This window comes from Nelumbo lutea, chromosome 4 (genome assembly GCF_056320005.1).
Source record: "Nelumbo lutea isolate HS-2025 chromosome 4, American lotus-T2T, whole genome shotgun sequence".
In the NCBI taxonomy this organism is placed as follows: domain Eukaryota; kingdom Viridiplantae; phylum Streptophyta; class Magnoliopsida; order Proteales; family Nelumbonaceae; genus Nelumbo; species Nelumbo lutea.
In genome coordinates, this window is record NC_142687.1 from 2,555,804 (window position 1) to 2,578,015 (window position 22,212).

The window sequence follows — 22,212 nt, forward strand, 5'->3', positions numbered from 1 at the left end:
GCGGTCCTAGTTGTTAATAGACAAACGGTGTAAAGTGTGCACATACATGAAAAATGGTAATGAAAATCATCTCACCAAACAGTATTAGTGTTGCTTACTACCTACGTGGCAGAAACACTATCAAATATAGGAAGGTATTTATTTGTAAAAACGGGTTTAGCAAATATATGCTTTTTTTTTTTTTGAAAATCGATTCCAAAAAAGTTCAATGTATTTCGGCTAACAATGCAGAATGCCCAGTAGTTAATAACTTCATTTAGCCGTACGTAGAAATTAGAATGGGTGTTAGATTCTAGTCACACTAAACTTTGGGTGAAATAAGGTTCTCTCAAACAGCCTTTGTGATCTAGAATCCTATGGTGAATCCTTTTGGAGTAGGAAGTTCCAAGTTACTTCGGCTCTCTAGCTGGAATTTCTCACACGTTCCCCGATCTTTGAAGGTGCTCATGATACAACTCGTAGGGCTTCCTTCCCAAAGATCCTTCCGGGGGACCATTTTCATTTGTGGCTTTCTACTTTGCTATTCTCTACCTATGATGTATCTTCCTTAGTTGTTGAATAAATTTCATTTATTACCAAATAAAGAAAAAAAAGCAAGGACTTTTTGCAAAAAAAAAAAAAGGACTAAGTTTGGTCAATTGACAATTTTAGTTATGTTTTAGAAATAATAGCAAACTGAGTGAGTGGGAGAAATCATGAAGTTTTTAGGACAAAATTACCCTTTTGTTAAAAACATAATCCATCGAATCCAAAAAGCATTTATGTTTCGTTCAGCTTCTCCAAGTTCGAATTCGACTCCATCCATTCAAACTATGGCTGGCTGGAGGCATCAACCCCAAACATCCAAATGACTTTATATTGGGAAGCATCGACTCGATCGATTCAAATTGCAGTTGGCTGAGATGCATCGACTTCATCCATTCAAATACTCCATATTGGGAAGCGTCAACTCCATCTGGCTAGGAAGCATCGACTCCATCTTCAAAGCAAGCATACTAGAGGAAAGTGGTGAATGATAATGCCAAATTGGCTAAAACAGCATGACAATTGAGTAAAACTCATGGTATTTATCTCTGTGATTAATACCCAAACTACATATCTACTCCTAGACTATCTGGTATGGAGCTACCTGGGTGGTGTTTAATAGATTTAGGCACCATCTGGCATGGGGAAAACCGGATGGTTTATTACAGAGTTGGAAACCATCCGGCATCACACAAACCGGATAGTGTTTTATAGAATTGGAAACCATCTGGCATTACACAGACTGGATAGTGTTCTACAAAGGTGGAAACCATTCGACATTATGACCGGATGGTTTATTGCAATTTTGAATACTCAATTGTAGTTGTAAATTTCAGCCCCTCATGTGATAAAATAGCATTTACACCCTCAAAATCATCTAAAGCCCAACATTCCATAAGGTAGTATATGATTCTCACAAGTGTATAAACCATCCGACATTACACAGACCGAATGGTTTATTGCAATTTTGAATCTTCAATTGCAATTGTAACTTTCAGCCCCTCGGGTGATGAAATAGTATTTACACCCTCAAAACCATCTAAAGCCCAACATTCCATAAGGTAGTATATGATTCTCACAAGTGTATAAACCATTCGGCATGGAGAAGACTAGATGGTTTATTATAGAGTTGGAAACCATCTGGCATTGCATAGACCGGATTATTGTTTGCTTTTAAAACATAATTTTTTTGAATGTTTTTTGAAACATAAATTATAGTTGCAAACATCTATCCCTTCGCATCATAGTTACACCATCAAAATCACTTAGAACCCACTAAACCTCTTTGTTTTGTATGATTCTTATATGTTTATAGACTTAGAAACCATCCAGCACTAAACAAACCAGATAATTATTTGCAATTTTGATTCATAAATTACAGTTTTGAACATCTATCCCCCTGCAGGTAGTTACACCATCAAAGCCATTTAAAACTCAATGAACCTCTTGGTTTTATATAATTCTCATATTTATAGATGTAGAAACCCAAATTGCATAATACATCTATTGGGCAGGTGCCATTCCACCATGTTAAAGCACACAAGCCATGTTTTGTGCATGGCCATAAATATCTGCCTTTATTGGGATTTCTTTAGCATTCAAATCATCATATGGTTGCCATTTATATAATTCAAGTTCTAAAGTCCTATGTATATTAACTCATTTTATAAGATATTATATGCTGATATTTTGGTCAAACGAAATTATAGCTTCTTTGAAGAAAAGGGCTTTATGTATATTTAAATAGGAAATGAATCAGAAGTGATAATGTTCTTGGTTAATTGTACTCTTTTAAATTAGGTGTTGTTGGCTACCGTGAATGTTAGCAAGGGTTTGAATGGGTTAGCATGCCATCCGTTCCCAACAACTTAGGCTATTAGCTTTCAGCAACCAAAGTTTTCTCCTTTTAGGCATTTCATCATATAGGTGGGAGTTTAAATGGAACTAGTTATCCATCAACCAAAACAACGAAGAATCATGAAACAAGGTACTACAAATAAAAAAAACCAATGTTAATTGCTTTAATTGATCATGGATTGTTGGCAACCATTCATTTCCAACTTTCTATTGACTTCTAAGTCTTGTTTATTTTACTTACATTGTGCTAATTCTCAAGTAAGTCATCATTTACTTACATTTTGAGATGAAGGGATTTCTTTCATCATTTAAACAAAAGAACACACAATTAAAATTTGACCAATGAATCACATCAATTACTTAAACAACCAAATACAAATGCAAAGAAACAACAAAGAAAAAAAATAAATTATGTAAAATCTCCCCATGCTAACTAAAAAGAGTTGGAGAAACAAGAAACAAGAAAAGAAATAAAGGGAATGGGACCCCAAATCGATGTTAGAAGAAGAAACCCCTTCATGCTAACTGTGAAGTTTGCAAGAAGACAAACAACCAAATAGTAATTTCAAACTTGAACTTGGAGAATGGGACCCCAAATTACTCAAACTCGAACTTGGACGAAGAATGGGATCCCAAATTGCCTGAACTTGAACTTTGACAAAGAATGGGACCCCAAATCACTCGAACTCGAACTAGGAGGGATATTACTTAGAAGATGGAGTCTTCTCAACCAGCCATAGTTTGAATCGATCGAGTTGATGCTTCCCAACTAGATGGAATCGATGCTTTCCAATCTGAAGTCATTTGAATGGATGGAGTCGATGCTTCTAGCTAGCTGCAATTTTAATGGATAGAGTCGAACTCGAACTTGGAGATGCTTATAGCTAGTCGTAGTTTGAATGAATGGAGTCGAACGAACGAAACATGAATGCTTTGGACTCAGTGGATTCTGTTTTTAACAGAAGGGTATTTTTGTCATAAAAACTTCATGTTTCCTCCCGCTCATTCAATTTGCTATTATTTTTAAAACGTAATTGAAATTGTCAATTGACCAAACTTGGTTAATTTTTTGCAAAAAGTCCAAAAAACAATAAGGTAAAAGTTTTAAACAATCTATTTTCTATATCATCATCATCGTCATTTGTATTTGCATTTTATATATTATTATAAAGTAGATACTTGGCTTGATTTTGATGGAGATGATAAAAAAATTAAATTCAATAATAACTTAAATATTTACCATTATTCCACAATACCCTTACACTAGTTAATTGGTTTTGGTGCAAGCCATAAATTTAAATGGGTAAATTGATGAAACCTCCGTGGAGTTTGATAATTGTAATCATGTCCCTTGAACTTCTTGATATAATTGCAAGTAGACCCCATTTGTTAGAATATTCTAAACAAATGAATAAAAATATCCAAAATACCAATGGAATTACTATTAAGGCTGGTTTCTATGGAAAAAATAATACAAATTTTATAAACAAAAAAAAAAGAAACATTAAAGTTGCAGTTTCGCCTTTAAGGCTCAATTTGGAAATAGTACACATACAAATATGTACAATGCAAATACATATAAAATAATACAAAATACAAGGTGTTGTACTCTATATATTCATATTTGTAATCCTTCCAAGCTAAGTGTAAATGATTGATATGAAGGGTAGATTTGGAAAACAAATCAAGTTCATAAAAAAATCAGAAGGGGTTAGGCTAGAGATTCATATGAGGGGGAAATTTAGAAACCAAAAGTAATTGCATGGGTATTTTAGACATTTTCATGCATAATTTATAGAAGATTATAATGAAGGGGTTCTACGTGCAAATATGTAAGGAAGATTAGGGAAGGTGATTACAGTTATCAAACTTCAGAGGAGGTTTCAACAAGAACCAAAAACTTAGGGAATGCTTTAGTAATCCACCCAATTTAAATTTGATTAGAACTATTTAATTGCACACCTATCTTTATACCCCCCATGAAGTTTCTGGTTGTTGCCAAAACCTCTCCTAAAGTATGGTAATTGTATCCACATCCCTTGAACTTTCTACATGGTTGCAAATATGCCCCTTTGATAGAATCTTCTAACAACAAGCATGAAAATGTCTATAATATCCATGTAATGTTTGTTTTCCAAAATTTCTCTCCATATGAATCACTACCATAATCCCTTACCATATCTTTTTTGAAATTGATTTATTTTTCAAAATTGTCCATCACATCAATCACTTAAATGTGTGCAACTATAAATTATTATTTTTAGTTGTTCATAAAGTTTGTATTTTTTTTTCCATGGAAACCATCCTTCTTAATAGTAACTGCATGGGTATTTTAGACATTTTCATGGCTATGTTAGAGGATTCTAACAAGGGGGTTTACTTGCAACTATATCAAAAAGTTAAGGGGAGGTGATTCCATTATCAAACTTCAAGGGAGGTTTAAGAAATTTACCCTTGTTGTAAATATGTTTTGCTATCCTTCTCTATTGTGATGAATTGCATGTGAAGGGTAGCAGAATATTCTAAAAATTCTACCCATGCCTACCCACAAAGCACTACTCCATGCATTGGGAATGTCTCCCCATGCATAGTAACATGTAAGAGGACGAGATGTTCCCCATGTGTGGCTAGTTGTGATGTTATGTGTGTAGGAAATTTGGACTTGTGCAAGATTACACTAAAGTTCGGGGTGAGCATTTGGTTTATTCGACAAGAAACTGAATTGAATAAACTAAAATTTTGAAAGTAGAACCAAAACCAAATCATAGAAAAAACTGAAATAACCGAAACCAAAATTTTCAGTTTGGTTTTCATTTATTTCGGAAATTTTAATAATATATTATCTATTTTATATAGTGTATATTATAAAATATATATTATGAAATCAAATTTTATTTTATTATATATAAATATATAAATACAAAATATGTAATATATTACATATTACATATTGTATATTATATATAATAATAGAAAGTTTGATTATTTCAGTTAATCAAATTTTAATTATAAAAACTAAAACCAAAACTCGAATTAATTTAACCCAAAACCTAAAAAATTGAACTGAAAATTTTGATTTGGAATCTTTGCATTATCGGTTTTAACCGAATAATGCTCACCCTAAGGCTCTGTTTGATTTGCTAGAAAGAGGTGAAAAAGATAGAATATTCCTAAAATATTCCACTTTCCCATGTTTGTTTTGTGAGACACACGATGGGATGGGAAAATAGGGAGACGTACTTTCTAAAAAACTGGGATTTGGGGTCGAGAAAAATAAAGGGAAAGAGTATCCGGCTTGCTTTTTATAAGAGTTTGTTGTCTGTCTTCTCCACCTCCTATGCCCAATAGCAACATCCAAGCTTCCGGTGACATTTTCAGATAGATGGTTGTCTCCACTTCCTATGCTGCAATCACAGTGGGCCTGGCTGCCATGGTTTCCGACAACCAATGTCAATGTTCCCTCTCTCTCTCTCTTCAGCGTTTGATTTCCTTCTACCATTTTACTTCGATCAAGATATAACCTATTTTTTCTTGAAAAAACAGAGCTCTTTTCTTCTTTTCAACTCTCCATCTCGTACTCTCTTATCTCCCCTGTCTACTGCATGGATATTACTGTTCTCCTAATACAATGATTTCCACCAAACGTTTCCAAACACCACTATCGTTCCTTCGATTAAAATTGTGATTTTCATAAACTATTTCCAAATGCACTCAACTCATTCTGATAATTAATTATTTTCAGGATTTATCCAACTATAGAACAAATAGATGCCCTTCAACTGTAACAGATACAATGTTCAAAGCCCAGAAACCAATGAACGAAGCCCAACTTTGGCAAGCCAGTAGTGTTGAAGCCCAGCTTTAAATCTCCTCTAAACCTGAAAAATTGCAATCACCCACCACATGTTCGACCAAATTCCCTGTCAAACACCTTCGCTTGGAACAGTCTCATCCAAGCCCATGTCACCAGTCGTGATCTCTATCATCTAATTTGGAGCCTAGGGCATTTGAAATCACTACAGGAAGAAAAAGAATTTATGAAGCATGATACTATAGGACAAAGTGGGTCAAAGTGCCTTCTCACAAATGCCATTTCATGGATAGCAATGGTCTGTTGTTATGTGAAAAATTATGGATTCAATGAGTTTGGAACTTTTTAGAGAGACAACTGATTTTTGGAGCTAAATAGTTTTATTTTCAATTCTGATTTATGTCATGTTTTTTCTCATAAACCAAATGATGGAAAATGAAAATTTTACACTTTCTCATCCCATCCCATTCCATCATTTCCCATCCCACCCAAATCATTCCAAAAAAGACTCGGTTTGGTTTGTAGGATGGGGATGAGAAAAAGGGGAATATTCATTTTTTTTTCTCATTTGTTTCAAGGGAAATAGGGAGATGGAATAAAAAAAAAGTGGAATGCAAGATCCCAAAATTGTAGAATTAGAGTCGCACCAAAACTGTGTGACCCTGGTGGAAAATCTCGAGTTTATTCATCTTCATCCTCTTGCCCCGCTGCTGCTGCACCATCGTCGCCGTTGTTGGTAACCACCGCTGCTGTTGTACCAACGCTACTATTGGTAACCATCGTTGTTGCTGGTAACCACCATAGTCGTTGTTGCACCACTGCCACTACTGGTAACCATTGTTGTTGCTGGTAACCAATGTTGAAAATGTTTTCGCCATGGTAGAACTTAGATCGGAGGTTTTTTACCATGGTAGAATTTAGATCTGGGTTCGCAGGCACAGATCGGAGCTTCAATCATGGAGTTCGTTGTCTCTCCCTTCATGTTCCTCTTCTTTCTTCTCCATGACCTTCTTTTCTCCTCTCCCTCGTAACAATATTTTCCTATTATTTTTTCATATATAAAACTAAACAATGAAAAGATAAATTTGTATACTTTCCCATCCCATCCCATCTTCCCACAAACCAAACGGAGCCTAACTAAGTTACGAAAAGAGTCGAGAGTGCAACCTTCGAGTTGATTTCGTCATTTTGTTTTACTCTGCAGGGCATTTTAGTCATTTATGAGCACCTATTTATTCAGAAATTGGATTTATTATAAAAAATGAAGAAATTGGGATATTCCCTCGCATTCGCAAGATGCCCTATATAGATCGTAGTTTTCGCTCAGATCAACCTTTTTCTTCTTCTCAATTACCAGCTGTGGCTGAATCCAAACGCTCCTGTTTCTTCGTAAATTTTCATGTCCATCTCGCCTACCTACGCCCAAAGTTCCGAAGCGGCTACATCTCGAACTCTCTCTCAAAGCCCTTATTCCGATAATGGACTCCTTCAAGCTCCAGAACGTCTCGAGTCTCGAGCCGCTGTCCCCACCCACAGTCAGACTCTTGGATCGATGGAGATCCCCTTTTCCGACACTTCGTCCGCTCACTTTGACGGGATTTCCGGTGAGGGTTTTCAATTTTTTGGCTTCTATTTTTTCTCCAATTGGGAGTAGGGATTCTCTGTTACTTGATTTTTTAGTTTGGTCTTTGTCCCCATTTAGTTGCTGTTTTCCCCATTTAGTTTTCTTTTCAATGGTATATGAACCAGTCTGGGATGATAGTGTGAGTTTGGTGCAATTTTTGTTGCACGTTTGAACCTTAGGTTTTCGTGAATGTTACAATTGAGTTCTTTTTTGTTTTATATTTTTATTTATTTATCTATTGTAAGGGAATATCTTAAGATTCAGAGTTTTTGTTATAGTTGAATTTCAATTTATTCATCTTTTATTTGATTTCAGAAAGAATTTTAGACTTCTTTTTTTTCTTTTTTTTTTCTTTTCTTTTTTTTTTTTTTATAAAGAGGCCTGTCGATTATTTTTCCTATCCTTACCGGTTACCGCATAAGCGGTGTGGTTAAATATTCAAAAACGTGGCCATTCTTCGGGAAGCAATTTAGGATTAATAAGGTGTATGCTATAGAGTTCTTCACCATTTTTTGAAGTTGAAAACTTAAAAGAAATGGAAATTTACTCAAAGAGATGAATATACCTCATTTTTCTTAGCTTACATAGGTGGTTCTTTTTTCCCTCTCTCTTCTTGATTGGCGGGAATGGTATGTATTGGCAGCCGGTACAGCCCAATAAGTTGGGATCTTTAAAACCTTGGGTAGTTATTGCTGTTACTTTGCTTCCTTTTGAATTGCATTTTGGTGCCTATCTTGGAAATCAGAATACATTTGCATGTCTTATACAATTTCTTTTTATGCAGATCCAATGCCTTCTGCTGGAACAGGTTGTGGTGGATCTTCCAAGAAGGTAATGTTGGAACCCAAAGTGCTCTGAGTTTTTACTTTTTGTTTGATGTTTCTTTTACTTTTTTAGAACAATTTATATTATAAAAAAGGAAACTATCTTCAATGGTTTCCCTGTTTTCCACATATTCCACTAAGGAAGCTATATATCTCATTTTGAATTGGTAACCAGTGCTCAATGTGTATACCTTGCATTATTACACAGACAAGAAGAATTTGACATGTTTAAACTTTTTTGGTGCTCCCCTTAGTTCTTGGAAGTGCTTGAGTCGCATAAAGTATTAGTGGGTTATGCACTTGCTACAAAAAAAAAAGTAGAGGCACAAATGTACATTCAACGTCAAATTTCTTTTCTAGCCACATTTGTAGACAATAATGGTGGTAACTTGTGGGAGTAGTTAGATTTTTTACCGGTTTCTTCTTATGTTCCTTTCCATGATCATGGGTTTGCCCTCATATATATTATGTTTTATTTTCTTCAGGTGAATGACTTAAGAATACCTGATGGTAAGAAAATATCATTTCACCAAAGCCACAGTGCCTGTCCTCAGTGTCGTACATCTAATCAAGGAGGGATATTGAGATGTGATCATGTTGGATCTGCTCAACCCAATGGAAAAGTGTTTGGAGCTGCCAGTTCTTCACAAAACCCAGCATCCGGGTCTGCCAATATTTCTAGCAGTACCACACATTCAGCAATAAGAAAAAACCAGATGATGAGTGCTAACCACTTGCTGAATTTTCATTATGATCCTATTTCTCGTCCTCAACCAAGGATTCCTCCTCCAAGGAGGCAGCACAAGATAAAGCCTTACAATAAAGATCTATTCCTTCAGGCAAACTATAAATTTGTTGTGTTAGACTCTGGAAACTATGCACTTGAGTCAAGGGATCCAGATAAAATGTTAGAATGGGAGGATGTTATTTGTGTGAGATACTTCACACCACTCACTGTGCGCTGTCCCATTTGCTTGGAAAGCCCTTTGTGTCCACAGATAACCTCATGTGGTCACATATTTTGCTTCCCTTGTATTTTGCAGTACTTGCTAATGGGTGAGGAGGATCATAAAGGTGAATGCTGGAAAAAATGCCCCTTATGTTTTATGATGATATCTTCAAGGGATTTATATACCATCTATATTGAAAATGTAGAGCAGTACTGTGTTGGTGACCATGTGAAATTTGCACTTCTAACAAGAGCAAAAGATTCAGTAGTACCCTTTCAGAAAAATCAGCTGGGAAAAGAATCTTTACCTTGCAGCAGTGATGAACTCTGTGACTCCTTTTCCAAGTTCACATTGACATTAGATGTGGAACTATCAACCAGGGAAGCAAAATCAGAACTAGATGGTTGGTTAGCTAGAGCAGAGTCTGGCCTGGTTGATGATTTAGAGAAGCTTCCATATGTTTGTGCAGCACTTGAACAACTAGAGCAGAGAAAGAAATGCTGGACCGAGCAACATGCTTGCAGGAGTGATCTGGCTTTAAGAAGTGGTATATCTTCTTATTTCTAATACTAGGATCTGTAAATGCATCAACAGTAAAATGGAGTCCCATTTATTTTCAATTGGAGCACTGATTTAGTTGGTCTTGTAATTTTAGCAGGTAGATCTTCATGTGAAATGCCATTCATTGGTGGTTGTTTCATGGGTGAACCAAAATTGTTGGATAATTCAAGCCCAGAAAAACTAGACAAAAAAGATAGTTTGTTTCAAACTGCTGATGTGTCTGAATCAATTGAAGGTCAAGAACGAGTGATATCTTCCCCATCTGAAGAGAGGAAATTTCTACGAAAGCAATCAACTGGCTCTGAAGATGTAACAGAGAGGGACTCCTATACTTTCTACCAGGTGAGTGATATATAGAAAGTAATGGTTCTTTGGCTTTTTATTTGTCTTTACTTTCTAGTTTTCAACATAGGCAGTGGGAAAAGGGAATAAAAAACATGCATCAGAATCAGAACTAGAAGTCACATGAAGGAACCTAGGAGTAGCTCCAGTGGGGTGATAAAATTGAGAGAAAGTAGATTGTGACAATTTGGTCGTGTGCATGGGCCTGCTAGAAAAATAGTGATCTGTTACAGATTGAAGCGACTAGAAGAGCTAAGGGTAGACCAAAAAGGGCTTGGGAGGAAATAATAAGAAATTATTTAAGTGCCATAATTTATTGAATGATTTGGCACTGAACAAAACGGAATAGCGGAACATGATTCATGTAGCTGACCCCATATAGTTAGGCCAAGGTTTAGATGATGATTATAAGAATTAAGAATTTAAGACCCTAACATGGACTTGTTTGGGCATGCCTCGAGGGGCGTGGCACAAACACGACTCATAGAATCAGGAATGTAATATATTTTACACCACATTAGCTATTTTTGTGGGCTTTACATGCTTGAAAATGTTTTATGTGTTTGATTTTATTTTTAAATTTTCATTCGAATATGCTTTACACGTTATGTTTATGTATTTTAATTTTAGATAATAGGTTTTTTAAAACATTGATTTTAAAATTTAAGTTTATATTTCTTATTAATATTATGTTTAATATTTTTGTTTATGTGCATTTGTTTTGAATTTTTTGGCTTTTTTTTTTTAATTTTCTGATTTTTTTGAATTTTTAGCATTTTTTTTTGTAATTTTGTGCCTTGCTTCAAAAAAGGGGCGTGCCTCACCTTGGGTGCAAATTGGCCCCTGTGCCTTGCACTTTTAAAACACTGATATAAAACTATTTGATATGATTTCCAGTTTTCCACATCTGTAGCATGTGTTCTATTTTTGCATCATTGCATTGTTTTGATGACCCTGGTCATCTTGTTAGGACCACTAAATCTTAGGAAGCATGGGCAAGTATGGAAGGTCAATAAAACAGATACCAATTGCTATATTGTCACATTACCTCCTATTCATTGATGGTGATTTGTTTTAGTTTTTCTTCTTTTCATTACTTTGAAGCTGTTGAAAATTGGGATGTACCATTTACCTTTTTTTTTTTTTTATATTCAAGCGTGTATCGTGAGGGGTTCCCATTTCTTCATATCATTTAAACATTGAGATATAATTCTGTTACAGTTGCTTATTTTGTCCATGTGTTTATTACAGGCAATTGATGGACAACACCTGATTCTTCATCCATTAAATATGAAATGTCTTCTGCACTACTTCGGGAGCTATGATCAGCTTCCATCCAGGTGTGACAGGAAGCCAGAATTTGTATGATCAAATATAGACAAAGGATTTGCTGCTAAGAAAGAAGTAAACATGCAATAGTTTCTTTCGTATTTACTGTTGTAGGAGTCATTATTTCAAGATGTTTTTCTGATCCCATTTTTAAAACCTTTACTCCAAGACAAGAATTATTAGATTTAACATTTCATTGGTTGTATTTAACAGAATTAAACCTATCTTGGGTTCTGTATCCTGTTAAGGGATATTCTAATAGGTGTAAAAGAGCTTGCACACACTGTAATACAGTGTTGTTTATCACAGTGACTTGTTTGCTATTGCTTGTTGGCATAAATTTTTAATTATATAACCTAATATATTCTTCTTTGTTATTGTTTTGAAAAAACATTGTCACCTTTGGTGTCAGATGCATTTGAATTCTCAAAAGTAAAATTGCGTTCCAGTGTGACTGTTGTTTATATATTCTTTTTTTTTAATCATCGTTGTTTATATATTCTATTGGCATCTCTAATAACTAGATTGGGATTTGAAATTATGTTAGGAAGAAAATCGAAAGAAAAGCATATGATGAAGTTTATTTTGCTGTGACTTTCTTTGGTGGGTATCAATTATTCTTTTTCTTCCTCCCATTTGTTGACTAGAATAACTTAATTGCAGAATTAGTGGTAAGATTTTACAGTTGGAGACTGTGACTCAATCAGAGGCCATGAGGAGACGCTATCGTTTTTTAAGTCATTTTTCCTTAACAACAACATTTCAGGTAATCACTGCTCATTTCTTTTATATTAAGTGTTGTAAATTCCTTTTTTTATTTGATTGGTACTCTGTAATAATCTTTTTTGTTTTTGAAAAATATGTCACAAGGTCATTATCTCTTACCATTAATCATGAAAATATTTGCAGCTTTGTGAAATTGATCTGACTGAAATGTTGCCTCCCGATGCCCTGTCTCCATTTATTGAAGAAATCAGGAAGCGTGAAAATCAGCGGAAGCGACTTGCTAAGAAGGTACTGACATCCATCTGTTTTTGGTGGTTTGTTTTGTTTCGAGCAATTAGGTCATATTTTATAACATCTTTTGCAACACCATTATTTCCTTTTAAGATTCATCTTGACCATATACATCAATTGTTTTCCTTTTCTTCCTATCCTTCATGATTTTTTTCTCAGGTAGCTATCATTTTTGGCTTAGAACCTTTGCCCTTCTCTTCTTCCTGGGTTAAGTTACTTAGGTTAACTTGTTTTGTTCTTTTATTTTAGGGGGTAGGCATATATTTTATTCATTTTCACTTCATCTTTTTCCTGCAAACCCTTGGATTTGAATCCAATTTGAAATCCAAAATGTTGGACTTTGGATTGGATTTGGATTTAATCCGCATCCAACATGTTATACTTAAAGATGGCAATAAAAAATAAAAAATTTAAAAATAATTATTTCAATGTATACATAATACATGTATGATAAATATAAAATATGAAATCTGTTAGCTATAAGCTTTATATAACTGTATATAATATCTATGTATAGATACATATTTATTAATTGGATGCAAGTTCTAACATCCAAATATGAGATAATCGAATTTGGTGTCCAATTGGGTATCAAACTTTTGTAGTCCATTGATGGTCTTGTATTTTTTTTACATGATCTTTTGTTTGTTTCTCAAAGGAGCTTGATAATTGATATCCGTTTTGATAGTTAAATTTTCACAAGTGCTATTAAGTGTGTATTTGCTACTAGTCTAATCAAGCACCTCCTCTTTGCCTCCTTCCTCACCCCACTCTTTGTTCAAGCTGCTACCCCCTTGCCTTTTACTTTTCTCCTCCCTCTTGTTCCTCTCAAATTGTTCAAAATCTCTCCTTGCAAACTCTTCCCCTCCCCTAAAGAACAATCCTAGGGACTTGCTCACTGTCACTTCCCTTTCCACTAGGGCTGTTCATAAGAATGCCCAACCCGACCAAACCGACCCAACCCGAGTCGGCTAGGTTTTCATCAGTACCGGTCGGTTTCGGGTTGGGCAAATATATAAATCGATATATCGGGTCGGTTTTGGTTTTCTTGTGTAACCGAACTAGTCTTCTACTAGTTCGGTAGTTCCTAGTTTGAGTAGTTCCTACTTAATTATAACTAGTCTTCTACTAGAACTAGAAGGCCCACTCGGCAATTACAATTAGAATAGGCAATCTATCCTAGTTTCTTTCTATAGTCTTTTACACCAAATAGGCAACCCATTAGGCAATTACAATTAGAATTCAATTAGGTGTCCTTTTGTACAGGAGCAAAATCGAAACCGACCCAAACCGATCCAACCCGACTCAAACCGACCAGGTCAGTTTGGCCTATCAGTGGGTCGGTTTCGGTTTCCACCTCAAGTAACCCGACCAGGTCAGGTCGGTTGGGAAAACCCCAATAAATCGACCCAACCCAACCCGTGAACACCCCTACTTTCCACAAGCTTAGTAATTTCCACTTCCTTGTTCGGTTCAACTCTAGCCCACCCTACTTCTCATCCCCTCTCTCCTCCTCCACTCTCTCCCCTCTTCGTTCCTCTTGCCACTGCTCCTTATCCCTTGCCCATATTACTCCTTTCCTTCTTTGATAGCTGAGTCACCTTCCTCCAATCTTCTCTTCCTGTTATAAACTTTCTCCAATTTGTCTACCCTCGCCCACTCTAAAGAGCGCTTTCTCTTTATTTCACTAACCCCTCCTCCTTTCCATGTCCTTTTATCTATTCCCAGTTGATTCTTTCCCTCCACCTTAGAAGTTAAAGCATCGGAGGCTTTAGTGATACGTACCTCACCATCGACTTGGACTGTCTTGTCCATAGCTAACCCTTTCCCACACTCAAAATTCACTTCTCTGTCTAGCGCCCCACTAGATTGTCCCTCCAACCTTGATTTATTTGAACTAGGCAGAGCTCCTGTTGTAGTACGGAGACAGGTCTTGCTTTGACATCGAGTTCACTTCTTGATTCTAGAACTCAACAATGTCTGTTTGGACCTAGCGAGCTACTGTTGTCGTTTTTCGTCTAACTTTCCTCCTCCCCTTCAATGCTAGCACTGTCTGCTTCTATTGAGTTCCAACTACTCCTTTGTACTCTTACAGTCTTCTTTTCCCCCTCGAACTGAGCTATCACCTAGTGTTTTAAAAGTAAAAGGCACAAAAAAGGTGCAAGGGCCATTTTGCGCTTGGGGTGCAAGGCGAGGTGTGCGCCTTTTTGAGGCAAGGTGCACAATTAAAGAAAAAAAGCTAAAAAATAAAAAAAAAGCCAAAAAAATCAAAAAATTATAAAACATAATATTAATAAAAATATAAACTTAAAATTTAAAATAAATGTTTTAAAAAACCTATTATCTAAAATTAAAATACATAAACATAATATGTAAATCATATTCAAATGAGAATTTAAAAACGAAATCAAACATATAAAACATTTTCAAGCATATAAAACCCACAATCTCTTTTTTCTCAATTAAATCAAGTAGTTAATCTGCTAATGGGACATATTACATTCCTAATTCTATGAGCTGCCTTTGTGCCACGCCCCTTGAGGCCAGCCCAAACAAGTCCATGTTAGGGTCTTAAATTCTGAGTTTTGCTCGCTCACCGAAGCTTCGAGAACCCCTATTTGGTAATGCTGTCCATTCATTCATCCCAATAAAATATCTTCTTAAAAGCAATTAAAACTATAAAAGCATTATTTTTTGTGTGAAAACTCAGAATTTATGACCCTAACATGGACTTGTTTGGGCTGGCCTCGAGGGGCGTGGCACGGGGGTCCAGGGGCGAAGCCCCTGGCTTAGTCGCTAGACTCAAAAAAGGAAAAAGCATCAAAATTTCAAAAGGCGCACGCTTGGGATAAGGCGCAAGGCGCACCAGGCGTGCGCCTTTTGAATTCTGTGCCTAGGACCTGGGCGAGGCACCTACCCTAAAACACGCCTCGCCTGTCTGCCTAGGCGTGCCTTTTTAAATCACTAGTATCACCCAAATCCAGTTGTTGCCTTGTTCTTTTAGTTTCCTACCCTTCAACCTGTTTGATAAAACTCCTTTTGCTGGCCTTTTCCCAATTATACCCCTCCCCCTCCTTATTTTCAACCCGACCAATTGATGTCTTGATGTCTCGGTTTGACTTTGGCCAGCATAATTAATGTGAATCCCAGTTAAATTCAGTCCTGCCCTTATTTCACTCACTTCTTGATCATCTCAATACAGCCTCCCCCCCTCCAATAAAAAAACAAACAACTACCCATTCCTTACAAACATAAAGCTAAAATAAAAAAAATACACTTGGGTGTCTGCCTTTAAACATCAGAAGTATTGCCAGCCATGAGTGGATCATTCCCAGAATTTTCCTCGGTATATCTTCTTTTGAGTTCTGAGTTCCTTCAAATATTCTGTTATTTCTTTCACTCCACACTGACCACATAACAGCAGCGGGGATGATGCTCCATGCCATCTTTCCAGCCTTACTAAGACCTTCCAGTCACCAAGCCTCTATGAGTCCCTTTACATCTGCTGGGAAGCACAGCTTAGCCTCAAATAAATCCACCACTTTTAACCAAACCCAGTGGGTAAAATCACAGTGTAACAGTAAATGACTAGAGGGTTCTACATTCCCACTACATGGGGGACAAGCCAAATCTGCTACTTCTACCTCTCTTTTGGCTAAATTCTCCTTGGTTAGAATCTTGTCCAGCACTGCTGACCAAACCAAAAAAGCTGTCTTTGAAGGTACAGCTTTAATCCAAACTCTTTGACAGGGCTTTGCCCTGTTCAACCTGTCCCAGGTCCTGTTTTTATCGTCGAATCTCGGAAGTTTCCCACACTACTTTCCTATTTCTTCAAACGTAACTATGCTCCAGGTGTGCAAAGGGATCCCCACTACCACAATCCAGACTGCCTTTCTTCTTCCTCTCCCTTCACTCTGCACTTTCCGCTGGGAACCATCAACTCAGTCTAAGGTCGAACTATCTCGACCTCAGCGATTCTGCTGCCAACACCTCTTCCGCCCAGCCCCTACTGTGAAACATGAAGAGGAACAATCCTCCATTCAGTTTCCTAACCCCCATTAGTTTCTCTTTTCCCCACTCAAGGTTATTAGCCCAGGCTTTGACCTTGTCTGTGTCCAAGTCTACTGTCATGAATCTTCCAACCAGGCTCGCCTTCAGCATCGTCATCCTCTCCTCCAGTTTTCCAACTTTTCTTTTGTCTATCTGAACTGTCATCTCTCACACTATTCCTTGGGCGCCCTCATTAATCTCCCATGGTTTGCAATAAGCAAATGCAGAGAACTTGACCAGGGAGCAAATGCACCGTCATCTTAGTTTACCTCATTTTATTACCTGTTGGAGATTCTCCTAGGTTCATTTGAATAACTTCATTTTTTATCCATCTAGTTTTGCCACTCGTCCATCTCAACGTTCATAGTTCTGCCGCACTCATTTTTTGGATATGTTGTTTCTTGACTTCCCAACACTCTGCTCCATAGTACATGCAATATTGCTTGCCTTATAAACTTTTTATAGAAAAATGAAAAATTGCATGGATTAAACATTTGAAAAGAATACAATGAATAAGAGAGCTAATTTACTGGAGGCAGGCCTTCTCTTTTCTTCTTTGAAAAAGAATTTAATTTCTTTTTCATAAACCTTAACATAATTATCAGAAAGGGGAAAATAGGAATCGGCTACTGAGAATTAGCCTTACTTTTTAGTTTGTTGTGGATATTGGGCCATTAGGTATTCTGTGGGTTCTCTGGCTTTGTCTCTTGAATAGCTTACTCAAACTTCCATTCTCTCTGTTTTATCGTAAAATGGAGTAAAATGAAAGCCCTTGGTTAATGCCATCCTATTGCTCCTTGGTTTATCCTTTATTGTATTCATAGTTAATATATAGAGGGAAAATCGTATTTAATAACTGCATATGTATGTATTAAAAAAAGCAATTAGTGTTGATCAGCATTTTTTAAGTCATCTGGCCTGAACAGTCAATAAACATTGCTGTTCAATTGTACCTTGATAGATGCATGGTCCACAGGCCTGGACTAATCCAGCTATAAAACATTGCTTTTCTCTTTGGACATTGGCATTTACCAGTCTCCATATTGTAGGAGACATGTCCAATTGTACCTTGATAACTGAATGCTGATGCGATAGCTACAACTGATTGTGCAACTTGTTACTGGTTCATGAGATATTTCTGTTCGAGGGAACTATGGTTGCAGAATGGCTTCCTCCAAAAGTGCATGTAGTCATTCTTAGTAAAATGTTTAAGATCCAAATGTACTCCTGATTCTCCAGGAACATCAAGAGAAGATCAAGGCTGAAGCTGCTGCCATGAATGCTATGTCCATACCATCCAATTATCCACACTCTTCTTACAAGGACACCACATTCTCGATGGATGACTTTGAAGGTAATACACAATCATCAATACATAGAATGTTGGCTTGAATATTTATGACATGCATTAACAAATAATTCTGGTTTGGGTACTGATATCTGATTAAGGAATTAATCTTTTCCCAGAATTTAGATTCTATTTATGTCCTACTAGAAGATTTATGACATGCATTAACAATCTGGCATGCTTTCATGATTCGAGAAAATCAATGCAGTTTGTTTAATGTCTAGATTGTTGTTTGACTTGACTTACCTTTGCATGGAAAACTAAGGTAACCTATTAAAGTGATGGGTTCTTGATATCATGAAACGGTGTTGTGTCTAAAGCATTTTACACATTCTGTCTGTGCTGTATATTTTAGGGACTGAAGGTTCTTATAAAGTTCCTTATCATTTTTTGAGCAGCAAGTTCCTTATTATTTTAATGTTTCTGTCATGTTAAGCTTTGGGAAATTCCACCATTCCAACATCAAGTCCTCCCATTATTGGTGAAAGGAAACTCTTCTCAGATGTGACAAGGCTTGGTTTTGCTGCTGGGCATGATTCTCCTTCCTTGAAAGTTGAATCTTCTGATGGTTTGAGCAACACGGAAGCGGCAACCAATGCTTCTGGCCTAACTGGTATAGCTCCTAAAAATTCTGCTTCATAATGTCTTTCCTGCTTGTGGTTGAATTTTATTACTGACTTTGTCATCTTAGTTCTTTTCAGACTTAATGAATTGTTGAATAAATTAATTACCACTTTGCTAGCAATCTTAAAATACATGTTTTGCTTGTCGCAACAAATTAACGAACCATCGGAATTGCATTATCGCCTCTTATTTTTCTGCAGGTCCTAGGAGTGCCGCTACCTTGTCATTTGCAAATATTATATCCACAACCAATTCTTCTGAGAGCCTGGATGTCCCAAAGATGAATGGGTTTGGGAAGAAGGGGAAAAAACCAACTCGAGTTCTCCTCTCCACGGCAGGTGGTAGGCGCTACTAGAGTCTTGTGCATGGCCTGTGGACTATCAGTATGTTTTATCGTCATTTGACCTTGATGTAAATTGAGTGAAGCCACGGACCTTGCCTGTGGATCCAGTAAGAAGTTGATAAAACTACATAGGCTGGCATTTTCTTCTACAATGTATAGAGTCGAATAAATGTTTTCTTGTGTGTATCTTGGGCAGCAAGCACAGCGCAACTCTAAAGGATTTTTAAAGTTGTAAACCTATTGTTGTCATATTACCAAACACATCAGTATATATATCACACAATATACTTAGTAAGACGCTGTAATGCTTGTATCCGGGTCAAGATATCCATCGCGGTTCAAACTCCAGAGGCATCTACTCTTTTTCACGTCTGCATTTCATGTGTGGTACTGTGGTTAGGGGCAAGGTTCAAAGTATCGGCCTGTATCAGCCGATATGTATTGTTCAGGCCTTAAGGGAGCTCCCCGATATGCCCCTACAGAGGGGTTCTGACCAGTTCAGGGTGTGGAGCCTTAAACTGGCTCCCTTGAACCTTGCCTGATACACCCCTATCGGCATATCGGGCGTATTGATATTTTGAACCTTGGTTAGGGATGCTCATGACCCATGTGGTGTGACTGTGATGTTCCTAAAAAAAAAAGTTATTTGAAAAATTACATGTCAATCCTACGTAAATTTATTATTGTTAATTTATTTTTAAATAAAAATATATATTTTGTTTTTAGGGAGAATGATTGTTCAGCCCACTCAGAATTCTTAGTCCTATTGTACAGTTGGCACTTGGGTAGGTGCCAACTTGGAATTGATGCCAATACACGAGCGGGTATTGGTGTTTAAGGTGGGTGAATTTGACATTTTGAATTATTGTAGATCTGCAATGGAATTCAGAATTTTGCAGTGGAGTGCAGTCTACCGTTCGGGTATTTTTATTCTTGGTCAGATGTGAATAGGTGGGAATTTTAAGTGGGATTTACTTATTTTTCTCCTTAAATATACAAGTTCGGATTAATAAAAAATGAGGGGTAAAATCTCTTAACCCTCCCCAAGATTCATATACAAGTTACAACATTGCCAACTCTTCTCACCCCTTTGGTATGTGAGTCTTCAAATGAATTTTCACTTCTCTTAATCCACTAAAACTTGACTTCCATGTCGTAGGTCAATTGTTTAAATTTTTTTCTAATATTCAGTGTTGTGCTCCTTTTACCCTTTCCAAGACCGCCAAATTTCAGCACTTAATGAATCTCTACTACCAATAGGACCAGAATATAAAGTAGTAATTTTCCTTCCTGATCTTTGAATATTCTTATACTTGAAGGACCAGAATATTCTCATCTCCACTATCATCGTTTGTTTTTGTCTTAAAATGGTATTTTTACTATAATTTGAGGGAGAAAATGGCCTTTTTAAAACCTAGGGTCAAAAGTGGTATTTTTGCAAAGGTAAAGAAACTTCAAAGCTAAGAATCCCTTCTAAAACCATATCACTCTTTCTGAAGATAACAATTTTTTCTTTGAACCATACAATGCTAAAGAGCCCCTTTTGTTCATTGTTGGTTTTTTGAGTCATGACTCGTGTTATATGAGCATTAATTGCATAATTCGTGCATATATGATTATATTTACAATGTATTTTAAATATTTACTTTTGATTGTGCAGTCATTATAAAATCGAGATATTGTGATTGGAGTCATATTGGTATACGAGTAACGCGACAAACCATGTTTATTGGCTGAGAAAGCTATAAAAAGTTATGTTAAAAATTACTGTTTATGAAATCATTAATTACTGATTCCAAAACCATGGGACCGCGTTTAGCATACAAATAACATACAAAATACTGATTGTGTTTATGAATCATGTGAAACACGAACACAACCAAGATTCCACAAAGTGGGTGTCTAGTGAACCATGAATTCACAAATACAACCATAAAGGAGTTTGGTGAACCATGAATGAAGACCACCTAATCGTTTTTCCATTCAAGTCTTTTTCTTTTTTTTTTTCTTGGTCCTGCCCTCTCTTCTAGGGCTATCAGTGGGTTGGGTTTATCCAATAGACCCAAACTGATTATAACGATTTTGATTCCACAATTTTGACCTGATTAATAATAGGGCTGGTTCTGGTTCTTGTTTGTCCTGAACCAATTCAGACCAAGAATCGATTGTTCTATTAAAAATATATAAGATTTTCTACTTTTCTTATAAAATTTATCATATTTGAAATGGTAAATTCAACAAATAATACATTATACATAAGATAATGTTATTTAAAAATGTTTAGTTTATTAGCACATAAATAATCTGGTATTTTTCTTTCATTTTTATTAAGGTTATATTCAAAATTTTTAAATTTAAATTATTATTTAAATAAACAAATATAATTTTCAATATAAGACAATTGTAGGCAATTGTAGGCACATAAAATTTATTAACACACAAGACAATTGTAGGCACATAAAACTTTTGTGCTACGTATCCCCATCACAAATGGGTTGAATTTGGAAATCCAAGATGGAAGCCCGAATTTACAAAAAAACTCAAATCCAAACTAAATGGGCCTTGGCCAAGCCCAACTTTACAAAGCAAAGTCTATATTCAATAGACTCAAGTGGGATCCGTAAAAAAGAGTCCCATAATTCCCAAAGTTATCTAGAAAGAAATCTAGATAAAAAGATGAGACTGGGTAAATTCTATTCAAAATGGTTAGTCCAACCTTAACTTTACGGGTAAGGAGAAAATCCTCTCCTAACCACATGGGACCCGCAAGTTGAGAATGATTGGTTGAAGCTCTACCAGATAAGTTCTCACCAATAAGGTTGAGACCAACTAAGACTCTCTCAACCAGCCTCTATAAAATGGTTCTCGTTCACAGAGAAATGACCTTTTTTTTTTTTTTTAACTCTCAGAGAAACCTTTGAGAGAACAAGAAAAAGTTCCAGAAACCTCCATCTGCGGAAGACCTCCAGAGTTCTTCATCAGTATAAGCCTATGAGTTGTTCACCAA

At 36.3% G+C, this 22,212-nt stretch overlaps 1 protein-coding gene across 2 annotated transcripts; it reads left to right on the forward strand.

Moving 5' to 3' along the window:
* Positions 1-5,686: 5,686 nt before the first annotated feature.
* Positions 5,687-19,500, forward strand: LOC148853367 (RING/U-box superfamily protein). Of its 2 annotated transcripts, none has more exons than XM_088983482.1 (10): positions 5,687-7,797; positions 8,602-8,648; positions 9,127-10,138; positions 10,247-10,494; positions 11,746-11,834; positions 12,487-12,589; positions 12,733-12,837; positions 18,130-18,244; positions 18,675-18,851; positions 19,063-19,500. In XM_088983482.1, the coding sequence occupies exons 1-10, from the start codon at positions 7,593-7,595 to the stop codon at positions 19,215-19,217; spliced, it is 2,256 nt and encodes a 751-aa protein (XP_088839608.1). In that variant the 5' UTR covers positions 5,687-7,592; the 3' UTR covers positions 19,218-19,500. The 2 variants fall into 2 exon arrangements, with proteins under 2 accessions (XP_088839608.1, XP_088839609.1); XM_088983483.1 differs by having other exon boundaries at positions 5,720-7,797; positions 10,250-10,494.
* Positions 19,501-22,212: the final 2,712 nt, after the last annotated feature.

Bases quoted from the DNA above. Each gene is read 5' to 3' on its own strand.
- LOC148853367 (XM_088983482.1), top strand. From the start codon at position 7,593: ATGTCCATCTCGCCTACCTACGCCCAAAGTTCCGAAGCGGCTACATCT. The intron at 11,835-12,486 runs GTGTGACAGGAA...ACTTAATTGCAG, and splicing joins TATGATCAGCTTCCATCCAG to AATTAGTGGTAAGATTTTAC. The intron at 12,590-12,732 runs GTAATCACTGCT...AAATATTTGCAG, and splicing joins CCTTAACAACAACATTTCAG to CTTTGTGAAATTGATCTGAC.